Genomic DNA, 14,564 nt, shown 5'->3' on the forward strand with positions numbered 1-14,564 from the left:
CTTTGAACTTAACCAACTTCAAAATTACTTCTTTTATGCCTTATGTAAATTCTTATTTAAGTTCCTCCTGCTTCCCTCTGTTTATTAATATATCAAAACCACTTCTTACTGATAGTTAGACCCTTGAGGTCTGTCTCCTTATCCAATTACACCCCCGCCAGCCTGTTTTCCAATATACAAGAAATACGACAGTTATTACCAAAAGAAAAGTATTGTAATTCCTCATTTCCCTGACAGGCCCTAAAAACATCAGTTATGTATTTTTCGCTTGCAAAACGAATATTACAAAAGTATTTTTCTCGAATTCTGATCATTGAGAATTTCAGTGATTTTTTTTAAAAAACACATGAAGGATAAATACTTTTTCCATCTCTTAGTTGCATTATCTGTAATTAATATTTTTTGTTGCACAACCTGTAATTTTTAACAATGGTTTGATTGATATAGATTAAAAAAGTAACACCTTCAATTGATGGATTGCTAATGTTTGACAAAAATGGAGATCTCGTCATACTTAACACCAGAAGTGGTTACTTTGATGGCACCACTGACTTCTTGCACTGTACTATTCAAATCAGCCATGCTATTAACAACTTGACAGTGCCTCTGCAAGCATGTATGGTAAGTCCTAGTTTGTTGTTCTTGCAACTTTAAAAGTGTTTGTTATGCTTCACATAGAATCATGGAGACAAAAATCAGAAGGGACCTTGGACAATGTCCAATGGGGATCGTTAGACAGTTCTTTGTGTTTTTCATCAACTTAGTTTTTGAATAATTTTGAAGAGAGAGAGAGAGAGATATATATATCAATTTGCTGTACAGAGATAGTGAAACCAGGGCCGCGATTCTCCCATCGCGACTCGCAACTTTTCTGGCGGGCCGGGGTGGGATATGCGCGTCACCGGCCTTGTTCCGGGACTTGCGCATGCGCCGGGAACGCATGTGCATCTCCCAGAGCTAGTCACAGGCTAGACCACACTGGAAACCAGTGGGAAGGTAGGTAAGTAATTCAAATCTGTTTTTAATATGTTTTAAATGTAGTTTGAGTGTAATTATCGGGAACTTACTGGTCCCAATTGAATCTCCCACCCCGCCAGGAGTACTTCATTCTGGTGGGGTTTAGAGTAGATCCCCATGTTCGGGGAAACTAGCAGGAGACCACGCAGAATGAAGGGGGGGGCAATCGGGGCCCCTCAGGGAGTTGGGTGGCAGGGGGTGGTGCCCTCTGGACATGTGCCCCCTGGCAGTGCCAGCCTGTGTCCCCTGGTACTGACCAAGGGGCAAAGTGCCCTTGTCCAGTGGGCACCTTGGCACTGCCCATCAGGCATTGGGCAGTGCCAAGGGGATGGGGCCTAGGGGCAATCGGTGGGGGGGGTCCCACTGCCACTCTGCATTGGGATTGATCTGGGATGGAGGGAGGCCAGTGATTTGGCTGGGCTGGGTGGGGGGGTGGTCTACTGGGGGAGGGTGTCTGCCGGGGTGAGGGGGATGGGGGGGTCGCCTTTGTTGGGGGGGGGTGGGCTGGACATCGGGGCGCTCCGGGGTTGGGGGTCAGGGCTGGCCCAGGAATTGTTGTGGGGGCCGCGATCGGGCTATGGCGGGAGGCTGGAGGCGCAGCACTGCGGGGGTCCCGGGCTGGCCAGTGGTCAAGCTGGCCAGCAAACAGGGAGTCTGACAGATTGGGGCCACTGCACGTGCGCAGAGTTCCAGAACTATCAGACTCTGGTGTGAATAGGCCCTGCCCTCCTGGGTTTTTAATGAGATTCATGATTGGGACCTCTGCAGTGCACAAAGTGCAAGATTCAGGGGAGAAGCTGAACTGACAAAACAGTCGGGATCTAGAACAGTTTTCCTGCCAATTCAGCGCTTTTGGGAGAATCGCGGCCCAGGTATTTTCATGGCAGTTTCAGGAAAGAAAGTTGAAATATGTGATTATTCAAATTGGTATCCCTTGTTAATTGGAAGCTTGTGCTAGCCTATTAGCTCCACCAATATGATTAAAATGTAGCTCATTTTAATTATTCACTATTTATTATAATTGATAAGTGTATTGCAACAGTTCATTTTAAAATATATATACTTTAAAAATTGAAAAATTAATATTCCCATTTTAACATTTCTTTGCAACATCTGTTACACTTGTATGTTTATTCTTTGTCAATATTATTTGTCATGTAACACTCCTTAGTTACACATTGAATAAAACACCACTTCAGCGGCTACAATACACAAGTCAAAGTCCCAAGATCTACAGTGCCCAGTCTGGGTAGAGACAGCTGGTTTTAAACTCCTGCTGCTCCTTTCCCATTGGGCGAGCCTCTGCATGCTCAATAGGGGAATTCTTATTCCATGAGGCCCATGGGGAGATCTGTTGACTATCCCCGTATCCTCCGTGGCTATCATAACATTCCTCCCCCCTTAAATCCATTTCCCCCCCAGCACCCCTGCGGTGAGAAGGTCTTTTCCACCGCTTGGCGATCCATTTGTGGTAGATCGAAAGAGGGACCGAACCTAGTTGTGTGAACTGAATTGGAAACCTTCGTTTTCAGAGTGAACATCATTAAACCACAGACATAGATTGTTCCTGGGGCTCTGCTTCAGTTGGGGCATTCGCTTCCTTTGCTTTAATCTCAGAATCTGTGTCCTCATTATCCAGAGGGGCAGGCGTTGGGTCAGCTTCAGATCATGCCCCATTGCTGGCACAGGCATCTCCATGGCTGGTAATGAGGCCTGCATGGGCCTGCACTCCTTACTCCTGAGGTGGTCCAGGTGCTTCTTCACAACTTTGACCTGCACTTTTACTTTATAAGATAAGGGCCCCGTTTTCCCCGTTATGATCCCAGGAACCCAGCTGAGAAAGTCTCTGAAGTTCCTCACGTGAACTGGGTCGCCAGTTTTGAATGTTCTGTGACGCTAGCGTGCCTTTAAGAAATGTATTTTTTAAAAATCATGTACTCTGCATTTTGTAAGCAGGCCTTTTGCTTTTACTGTGGCACCAGCTGCCTGCTTAGATGTCTTTTTATTGCTGCTTAAATGGTTTAAATGAGGTTTTGTTTAGTGAAGTGTTGTGGGAAGATTGATTGACAAGTAAAAGTCAGGTGGCTCCTCCACAGAGGAATCCAAGAATTTACTTTCAGTTTTAGTTTAGAAGGTATTTGGACATCAGACTGAAAAGCAGTGTTTCTCTCTCTCTCTCCCTGGTATTGTAAATTCTGCTGGCCAGCTGGAAGCAAGGCTTCTTGACTTCCTGGAGTGAAAATCTTGCTGTTGGTGCTTTGCTAGCTAGTAACCAGAGTCTTTCTTTCTCTTTGGTGTTTTGGGAAGAAGTCACGCAGGGTGGTTTTCAAAAAGTGACTAAAACAAAGCTTTTGGAATTCGCAAAAATGAATGATGATGGGCCAAGTGCTGGCAAGTGGGATTAGGTGGGCAGGTCAGGGCTTTTTGTGCGTTGGTGCAGACTCGATGGGCCGAAGGGCCTCTTCTGCCCTGTAGTATTCTGTGATTCTGTTGCAGTTGACATTACCTGATCGCATAATGAAGAGGGAGATCATTGTGATGATAGCTCCGCATTTAAAATAGCCAGGAACACAGTCAGAATCATTGGAAATGGCTAGAATTCAATTACAAATTAAACGGCTTGAATATGAAAAAGAATTGAAACAGTTTGAATTGCAACAAGAAAAAGAAATTTAACTGCTTGAATTACAGATCAGGGAAAAAGAAAGGGAAAGGATAGCCCGAGCAGAACAAAAAGAAAAAGAAAGGATAGCCCTAGTTGAAGAAAATGAAAACAAGAATTTGAACTTCAGAAACCAATAATAAAAAAGTGAACATCAGTTTAAATTGGGAAAGGTAAAGGGAAAAGTCCAGATTGAGAGTAGCAATGAGGACAGTGAGAAAGAGCAACAGCATTGTAGTCAAAGGACTGATGGGGAGTTATTTAAATATGTCCAAGCATTGCCAAGGTTTGATGAGAAGGATGTAGAAGCCCTTTTCATTTCATTTGAGAAAGTGGCTAAACAAATGAAATGGCCACCGACCATGTGGATATTATTGATTCAAACAAAGTTGGTAGGTACAGCTAGTGAGGTGTTTGCTTCACTATCAGAGGTGGTAACTGGGAATTACGATCAAGTGAAAAAATCCATCTTAAGTGCATATGAACTAGTGCCAGAAGCCTACAGACAACAGTTTAGAAATTTAAGGAAAGAACCTGGTCAAACGCATATCGAATCCAAAAGGATCAAACAGAGTAATTTTGATAGATGGATAAGGGCTTTGAAAATAGACCAGATGTATGAAACATAGAAACATAGAAAAACTACAGCACAAAACAGGCTCTTCGGCACCACAAGTTGTGCCGAACATATCCCTACCTTTTAGGCCTACCTATAACCCTCCATCCTATTAAGACCCATGAACTCATCCAGGAGTCTCTTAAAAGACCCTATTGAGTTTGCCTCCACCACCACTGACGGCAGCCGATTCCACTCGCCCACCACCCTCTGTGTGAAAAACTTCCCCCTAACATTTCCCCTGTACCTACCCCCCAGCACCTTAAACCTGTGTCCTCTCGTAGCAGCCATTTCCACCCTGGGAAAAAGCCTCAAAGTCCACCCGATCTATGCCTCTCAACATCTTATATACCTCTATTAGGTCTCCTCTCATCCTACGTCTCTCCAAGGAGAAAAGACCGAGCTCCCTCAGCCTATCCTCATAAGGCATGCCACTCAATCCAGGCAACATCCTTGTAAATCGCCTCTGCACCCTTTCAATCTTTTCCACATCCTTCCTGTAATGAGGCGACCAGAACTGAGCACAGTACTCCAAGTGGGGTCTGACGAGGGTCTTGTATAGCTGCATCATTATCCCCGGACTCCTAAACTCAATCCCTCGATTGATAAAGGCCAGCACACCATATGCCTTCTTAACCACCTCCTCCACCTGCGGGGCCGATTTTAGAGTCCTATGGACCCGGACCCCAAGGTCCGTCTGATCCTCTACCGTACTAAGAGTCTTTCCCTTAATATTGTACTCCTTCATCCCATTTGACCTGCCAAAATGGACCACTACGCATTTATCTGGGTTGAAGTTCATCTGCCACTTCTCCGCCCAGTCTTGCATCATATCTATGTCCCTCTGCAACTTCTGACATCCCTCCAGACTATCCACAACCCCACCAACCTTCGTGTCGTCGGCAAACTTACCAACCCATCCCTCCACTTCCTCATCCAGGTCATTTATGAAAATGACAAACAGCAAGGGTCCCAGAACAGATCCCTGGGGCACACCACTGGTGACTGACCTCCGTTTAGAAAAAGACCCATCTATACCCACTCTCTGCTTCCTTTGGGCAAGCCAGTTCTGGATCCACAGGGCAGCAGCCCCTTGGATCCCATGCCCTCTCACTTTTTCTAGAAGCCTTGCATGGGGGACCTTATCGAACGCCTTGCTAAAATCCATATAAACCACATCTACCGCTTTCCCTTCGTCAATGTGTTTACTCACATTTTCGAAGAACTCCACCAGGCTCGTAAGGCACGATCTGCCTTAAAGATCCTGAAGCTCTTAAAGAAAGATTATTTTGGAGGAGTTAAAAAATTCACTTCCTGATGTAGTGAGAACGCATGTGGAAGAGCAGAGGGTTAAAACTGGTTAGCAGCAGAGATGGCAGATGATTACGAATTAGTTCATCAATCAAAATTTGGTTTCCAATATGAGTTTCAGCCTGTGAGAGATAGAAACTGGGGAAAAAAGAAATCCTCAGGTGGTAAAGGTAAAGGAAAGCTTGTAGGAGATAATAAAGACAGTGTACCTCAGGTTAAAAAAGGAAGTGCAGGAGGGTAGAAGAGAAATGAAGAGCCTTAGATATTTTCACTGTAATAAATTAGGCCATGCAAAGTTGCAGTGTTGGTAATTTAAGAAAAGCACTGGGAAGACTAACATGGTAAAACAGGATCAGCTAGTGGGGTTTGTTAAAGTGGTAAAGGAAAGCCCAGTTGAAGCGAAGGAGGTCCACAAGAATGTACAGCCTGGTCAGGAGTGGATTGATAAGAAGGTGCCAGATATCTTTAAAGAATTTACTATGTGGCTAAAGTTTACTCACGTTTACCCAGGCGGAGTAGGTAAAGAAGTTAAACATTTTGAGATACGGGACAAGTCAATCTTTGGTGGTAAGAGATGAGGAGTTATGTAGCTTGGAAGGAGTATTGCCAGAAAAGGTAGTGATATGTGGAATTCAAGGTGAGAATAGTAGTGTTCCATTATATAAGGTGAGGTTGGAGAGTCCAGTGAAGAGTGGTGAAGTGGGAGGAGGAGTAATAGAGAAATTACCTTGTCCAGGAACATAGTTTATCTTGGGTAACGATATAGCTCGATCACAGGTGGGAGTGATGCCTATTGTGGTTGAAAAGCCTGTGGAGAATCAAACAACTGAGTTGTTAAAGGATGCATATCCTGGGATTTTTCCTGATTGTGTAGTAACAAAGTCACAAAGTCATAGGTTAAGACAAGAGAAAAAAATCAAAGAGTGAAGATAAGAAGTTGAAGTTCAATTATCAGAAACAATTTTTGATCAGATGATTGGAAAAGAACAAGAACAGGTGGAGGATGAGGTGGATATTAATTCGAGAAAGTCAGCAGAGTTACAACAGAAAGATATAGAAATAAAACAGTTGTATCAAAAACCATACGGAAGAGGAATCTGAGTGCATACCCGAATGTTATTATCTTAAACATTATGTCTTAATAAGGAAATGGAGGCCTGGGAAGTGATGCAGGTAGCACATGAAAAGTACCAGTAGGAGATCATTTGGGAGTAAGGAAAACTTAAGCTAAAATAGAAAAACATTTTTATTGGCCTAGACTGCATAAAGATGTGGTTACATTTTGCCGGTCATGTCACACACGGCAGGTCATAGGGAAACCTCAAGTGGTGATAAAAACCAGCACCCTTAAAACCCATTCCAGCATTTGTGGAACGTTTTATGAGGGTCTTTATTGATTGTTTAGGATTCTTCCCTAAAACGAAAAGTGGGAATCAATATCTATTGCCTCTAATATATCTGTCTACTAGGTTTCCAGAGGCCATTCCATTATGCAATTTTACAGCTAAAAGAGCTGTAGAGGAGTCACTTCAATTGTTTACTAGATATGAACTATGCACAGAAATGCAACCAGATCAAGGATCAAATTTTACATCAAAGTTATTCCAGGAGGTTATGGATAACTTGGGAGTTTAACAATTTAAATCAATTGCACACCATCCAGAATCACAGGAAGCATCAGAGCGGTGACGTCAAACTTTAAAGACAATGAATCACGATATAAATCAGGGGGTGGGGCCTATTCCCGCTGGAGAGGCCGGCAGCATAGCGCTGAGTGGGACACTGCGCATGTGCCGATCTGTCAGCACCGAGATCGGCGCATGCACAGTAGCCCCGTACTGCCAGCCACCCGATCGCTGGCCAGCTCAATCGCTGACCAGCCCCGTGACCCTGCAATGCTGCCCCTCTGAACCCCCCACCTCCGGACGTCTCTGGGCCAGACCCTGTGCCCCTTCGATCCCCCCCACCCCCCGATCACTGGCCTTCCAGACGTCTCCAGGCCAGCCCCGAGCACCCCCACCACCTCCCCACCAACCCGCCTCGATCTTGCCCCCGCCCCGCTGGCAGTTCCCATCTCCCAATCCCCAACCCTCTTGGGAGGCCAACAGCCCCCCACCCTGATGGCCAGCACCAATCGCTGTCCATCGTCCCTCTGCCTACAATCCCAACTGCAGAGTGGCAGCAGGACATCCCCACCCCCATCAATCCCCACCCCACATAGGCCTCACCCCCTTTGGCACTGCCCAATGCAAGGTGTCCCTTGGGCAGTGCCAGGGGACCAGGCTGGCAATGTCCAGGGGGCAACCCCATTTACCCCCGACCCCCTGTCAGTCCCGGGCCCATGAATGAAATGCAAATTCTTATTTAAACAATTTATTCAGCTCTGCACCAATCTCTGGTGTGGCGCTGATGACATTAGGCAGGATCTGGAGAGTGTAGATTGGGGGAGGCTGTTTGAGGATAAATCAACATCAGACATATGGGAGTCTTTTAAATGTCAGTTGAATGGAATTCAGGACCGGCATGTACCTGTGAGAATGAAGGATAAGTGTGGCAAGTATCAGGAACCCTGGGTAACAAGGATATTATGAGCCTTGTCAAAAAGAAAAGGGAAGCATTCATAATGTCTAAAAGGCTTAGGACAGATGGAGCCCTTGAAGAATATAAAGAAAATAGGAAGGAACTTAAAAAAGGAGTTAGGAGGGCTAAAAGGGGCCATGAAAACTCCTTGGCAAACAGGATTAAGGAAAATCCTAAGGCTTATTTATGTAAAGAGCAGGAGGGTAGCCAGGGAAAGGGTTGGTTCACTCAAGGGTAGTGGAGGGAATCTATGCATGGGACCAGAAGAAATGGGTGAGAATTCTAAATGAACACCTTGCCTCAGTATTCACCAGACAGAAGGACTTGGTGGATGAGGAGCCTTGGGTAGGATGTGTAGATATTCTGGGTCATGTCAATATCAAAAAGGAGGAGGTGTTGGGTGTCTTAAAAAGCATTGAAGTAGATACGTTCCCAGGGCCTGATGAGATCTACCCCAGAATACTAAGGAATGCAAGTGAGGAAATTGCTGGGGCCTTGACAGAAATCTTTGTATCCTCTTTGGATACGGGTGAAGTTCCAGAGGATTGGAGAATAGCCAATGTTGTTCCATTGTTTAAGAAGGGCATCAGGATAAACCAAGAAATTATAGACCGGTGAGCATTATGTCAGTGGTAGGAAATTATTGGAAAAGATTCTTAGGGACAGGATTTACTTACATTTGGAAACAAATGGACTTATTAGTGATAGCATGGTTTTGTGAAGGGGAGGTTGTGCCTCACTAACTTAATCGAGTTTTTCAAGGAAGTGACGAAGATGATGAGGGAAAAGCAGTGGATGTTGTATAAATGGACTTCAATAAAGTCTTTGATAAGATACCTCATGGTAAACTGGTACGAAAGGTGAAGTCGCACAGAATCAGAGGAGAGCTGGAAAAATATATATTCAAACCTGGGAGTTGGTTGTTGCAATACAGACATACATAAGAGCACATAAGGAGATAGGAAAGAAATGTTTTCTAACTAGGAATAACTTAAAACAAAAAAATAGATAGGACTGGCAATTCATGTGAGCGTTAAGAGTCCAGATAATCAGAGTCTGTTGAGGGTTCCTTTACCATAAGACCATGAGACATAGGAGCAGAAGTAGGCTATATAGCTCATCAAGCCCACTCTGCTATTCAATAAGATCATGACTGATCTGATACGATAATTCTCAACTCAACTTTCCTGCCTTATCCCCATAACTTTTGATTCCCTTATTGATTAAAAATGTCTATCTCAGCCTTGAACATACTTAACGATCCAGCCTTCACAACCCTCGGTGTAAAGAATTCCAGATTCACTACCCTCTAAGAAACGAAATTCCTTCTAATCTAAATGGGCGGCCTCTTATTCAGATTATGCCCTCTGGTCTTAGACTCTCCCACGACGAGAAACAATTTCTCAGCATCAACCCTGAAAATTCCATGGGCACAATTTTCCTAAGTGCCCAAGGGCAGGAAAATGTGAGGTTTTCCTGCCCATTTTTTGGGCAAGCTAAGTTTAATGAATTCACAGCATTCTGTGCATGACAGAGGCCGTCAGGAGATTCATGCCAGTAGAGGGGGAGGGGGCCTAATCTAGCTTAGGAGGCCAGGTCCAGACTGCTAAGGGCACCATTGGGCATGCGCCGGTCTCCCAGTATACTGGGAGCTCGGTTCTCATGCCTTTCTTGGACATCACCAGCCTCCTGATCACTAGCCCCGACCTTGCTATTCTCCACCCCTCCCGTCCCTCCCCCACAATATCGCCAGCCCCAACCCCCTCCCCGGACATCGCCGATGGGCACTGCCAGAGTGCCAGGATGGCATTGTCCAAGGGACACTGTGCCACTGCTCCCAACCTCTAGAGGCTCTCGATGGCCTCTGGTCCCACCAGCGAGGCTATCATATCAGTTCCTAAATGCTGGCAACCATCTGTGATCCCCGCTGGTATGAACCTCCACCAGCGAAGTCGGAAATCCAAGCGAACCCAGAGAACTGCGTCCCGGGCTCACTAAAGAGATTTGAATCAGCTTATGAATATTGTAATCAGCCTTGCTCTGTCTTAAAAAATGGCCTGGGAAGATCGCAACTGGCCACAATTCCCATTGTTGGCCTCCCGCTGACATTGCCCGCCCTGCTACGCTACTCGACCAGCGTAGTGGGGGTGGGAAAATAAGGTCGTCTCAATAAGGTTGTCTCTTATTCTTCGAAACTCCAATGAGAATAAGAAAATAATAATGATCATTCTCTGGACTGTCTCCAATGTGTTTGCTTAGGTATTCAAAGAATGGAGCACAGGGTCCACTTTGGTTTAATAATTTCAATCACACCTTATCACCCTGCTGCCTGTTATTGTCCAGCATCCACCACTAATATTGAATCCAGTCATTGTTGTGGTGGACATCTCCACTGTCTCCCGAACCCATCATATGTCACCCATGCCACACGTGGACCTCTACGCATCCTATCTGGAGGCTGTGTGCACTGCTACCTGTAGAGGTGACACCGGCAAAAAACAGTTTGCAATCTCCCAATGGTGGGTTAATGGCTGGTTGGTTCTCCTGCTGCCTGGCGGTGTAAATGCAATTTGCATTCACTTGTATCTCATGAATGCTCATTAGAATAGCTGATTGACAGAATCTCATCAGGCCTTGCAGTCTTGGGTCATGCCAGCAGGAAATCACATCAGTGTCAAACCCATTTGAAAAAGAATGCCAGGAAACAGGTAATATTAAATAACCTGCATTTGTATTTGTGGGTATTAGAAATAAAGTATAACTTTAAATAAATATATTTTTGTGTTTCTGTGTGAGAAACTTTAATTAGCTCCATGTTAAACAAAGGTGCCTCAATATCTGGAATTCTGATTTAATTCCAAACTGTGCCTGCATTGTAATTAAAGATTTATCATGTAAAAGCAATGATAGAGGTAAAGAAAGCAACTCTCTCAGAAATCTGCCGGCAGGAGCAGCACAATGGAGTAAGTGGCAGAAAACAAGTCCCAGAGGCTAAAGAGCAGATAGAATGGACGCAGGCATAGCGGCACTCGTGGGTCGGTACCAGGTATGCCAGCAAGGACAAAATTTGCCACCAGCAACTCCCCTACACCTGTGGGAATGGCCGGATAGACCATGGACGTGGCTGCATGTGGATTATACAGACCCATTCATGGGTTCGATGTTCTTGGTCATAGTGGACACCAAGTGGATGGACATCCATAGGATGCATTCGGTGACCACAATGATAACGGTAGAGAAACTTCGTGCCTCATTTTCGACACATATGATCCCAGAGGTGCTGGTCTCTGGCAATGGACCTGCTTTTATCAGCCAGGAATTCACCCAGTTCATGAAGTCAAATCAGGACGCACCATATCATCCATCGTCAAACGGCCTCACAGAGTGGTCCAGACTTTAAAAGCTGGTTTAAAAAAACAGACGGCAGCATCAATGGACACCAAGCTCTCCCATTGGTTATTCAATTATAGAACAAACCTCCATGCCACTATGGGAATATCGCCCACAGAATTGCTCATGGGCAGATAACTCTACACGAGATTAATTTGGCTCTTTCCAAACCTGGGGGTGGGAAGGTGGAAAAGCAACAAGAAGCCCAATGCAAAGACCATGACAATAGCTGCCGGGAGAGACAATTGGAGGCCAGTGGAAAGGTTTGAGTAAAGGATTATGCCAATGGTCTCACATGGTTACCAGGAATGGTAGATTCTAAGATGGGTCCTGTATCCTATAAAATGTGTGGGTGTGGCCATACTGAAAAAACATCTGGATCAGATGCGGCCTCTAAATCATAGTTCATCCTGGAGCCAACTATGTCCAGCAGACCGAGAACTGAGGAGAGTCCTCCCAGGCCGGCCAGCCCAGCCTCGTCATCGCCTGTAGTTAGGACCACGGGATTCCAAAATAGACACTGCGGATGAAGCCGCGGCTACTCCTCTGCCCCCTGAGGATGGGAGCGAACCAGAACTCTGGTGCTTGCATCGTAAGAGACTGGCTGGCGCTTGTTAGATACACTCCACCCACATCGGATGCCGAGTTGGAGGATGCGAACCCAGTGCTGAAATGTTGCAAGAGAGCCATGAGTTGCGCAAACCACCAAGGTTCCTCTGACTAGCGGGGGAGGGGTATAATGACTTCAATGAGGCTGAGGTTGGCCTCTTGGAGAATGAGCTCTGTGATTGATGTTATAATTTCCTGTTCAATCAGGGAGCCTCACCTGCACATCCACTGGCACTCCTGATTCCGATTTTGTACCTGAAGCACTCTTGGAGTGGAATAGAGTTTGTAAATAAAGGGAATCTGATGAAGGGACACCGGCCTCTAAGGAGTTGTTTCAAGTAGAGCAGACATTTAAGGAAATATTTCATAACACTCAGCAAAGCTGCATTCCAGTGAGAAAGAAAGACTCTGCGGAAGGACACGATCCATGTCTAATTAAGGATGTTAAAGAGAGTATCAAATTGAAAAGAAAAAACATACAATTCTGTGAAAAATAGTGACAGGTCAGAAGATTGGAAAGAATGTAAAAAACAGCTGAGAATGAATGGAAAGATAAGGAGGGAGAAATTAGAGTATGAGAGCAAGATAGAAATATGGGTGGCACAGTGGTTAGCACTGCTGCCTCATAGCACCCGGGACCCAGGTTCAATTCTGGCCTCGGGTCACTGTCTGTGCGGAGACTTGCACGTTCTCCCCGTGTCTGCATCTGTTTCCTCCAGGTGCTCTGGTTTCCTCCCACACTCCAAAAATGTATGGGTTAGGTTGATTGGTCATGCTAAATTGCCCCTTAGTGTCAGGGAAATTAGCAGGGAAAGTATGTGGGGTTATGGGGATAGGGCCTGGTAGGTATTGTGGTTGGTGCAGATTCGATGGGCCAAATGGCCTCCTTCTGCACTGTAGGGATTCTATGATTCTATGAAAATAATAGTAAGAGTTTCTACAGGCGGGTAAAACAAAATTGAAAGGAAAAGATCTGAGAGAACAAAAAGTTAGCTTATTCCAGCCACTCTGAAGTTTTTTGGTTGGAATTTCAGGGCTCCACTGCCAGAGAACCAAATGATGAGGATAGGCAAAAAAAAAATCAGACTTTTCAGCTTTAGTAAGGGAGAAATAAGAACTCTTGTAAGATACTAATGGAAAAGTAGCATTACTACAACAACAACTTGTATTTATTTATCACCTTTAACATAGTAAAATTTCCCATGGCTCTTTACAACAGCATTATGCATCTAAGAATCTGAAGGCACAGCTGCTCAATGGCAGAATGATTAATGTTGTGGATGCACAAGAGGCCAGAGGGGAACATAGAGATCTCGGAGGGTTGTGGGGCTGGAGGGATTAGGGAGGGGTGAGCCATGAAGACTTTTGAAAGTAAAGATCAGAATTTTAAAATTGAGGTTTTGCCCACCCAGAAACCAATGTAGATCAGCAAACACGGGAGTGATGGGTGAATGATACATGGTGTGAGTTAGGATACAGGCAGCATTGTTTTGGAAGAATTCAAATTTATGGAGGGTGGAAAGCTAACCACGTGAGAATTTCAATCATCAAGTTTAAAGGAGCAAAAGGATGGATGAGGAGATGAGCTGAGGAAGGAGTGGAATTGGATGAAGTAGATGTGCTGGTGATGGAGCAGGTCTGTGTTTTGAAGCTCACCTTGAGGTTAGATACAAGATTGTCAGTGGTCTGGCTGAGCCTTAAGAGCTTCCAGTGTGTGGGACGGAGTCGATGGCTGGGTAATGCAGTTCATTGCATAGCCTAAATACAGCGGATAGAATCTTCCAGCTTGACTATGTTGTGGGAAAATCACCACTCGGAGTCAGACTTAAAGTTTCAACACGCAGTTTTATCGGACAAAGCTTTGGGAGAAGCACTGGGCTCTCCGCAGTTTCCGCAACTTTACAATGGCAGTTGAGCATCTTTATACTTTTTCAAATAATAGACAAGTACGGACATTAGCTGTTAGCACATCATTATACAAATAATAGACAAAGACGGACATCGGCAGTTAACACATCGTTGTACATAGAGTAGATACATTTATGCATTTATGTCCCCCATCAATGACTGATCTCGTTATCAAAACTTTTTTTTGGGTCCTACTTTTATCTAAAGCTAAGGTGCCTCTAGGACTGATCTGTTTCCTGCAGCAATTCAAACACTAACAGGTTTTAACTTGCTGTGCAATGTCTATGCCCAAGTCAGCACATCTTAATGTCTTTTCCCAGAGTCCATTTTGTGCCAGGTAACCATTTTGTGTCCTTTAATTTTGATTTTACTCCAACAACTCCCCCTTTTTGGTTAGGATTATGATTTAATAATCCGATGGACCAACAATAGAAGCATCGCGGGTTTGGCAATTGATGTGCCTGACTCGCA

The 14,564-nt window shown here is 44.9% G+C and overlaps 1 protein-coding gene across 1 annotated transcript in view; it reads left to right on the plus strand.

The window, feature by feature from the left end:
* LOC144479380 (cation channel sperm-associated auxiliary subunit delta-like) overlaps positions 1-14,564 on the plus strand; it is a 145,306-nt gene that overhangs the window by 99,146 nt on the left and 31,596 nt on the right. The window contains exon 10 of the mRNA XM_078198000.1: positions 448-621. Coding sequence (XP_078054126.1) covers positions 448-621 — 174 coding nt within the window. The remainder of the gene's footprint in view (positions 1-447; positions 622-14,564) is intronic.

This window comes from Mustelus asterias, chromosome 26 (assembly GCF_964213995.1).
Source record: "Mustelus asterias chromosome 26, sMusAst1.hap1.1, whole genome shotgun sequence".
Classification (NCBI taxonomy): domain Eukaryota; kingdom Metazoa; phylum Chordata; class Chondrichthyes; order Carcharhiniformes; family Triakidae; genus Mustelus; species Mustelus asterias.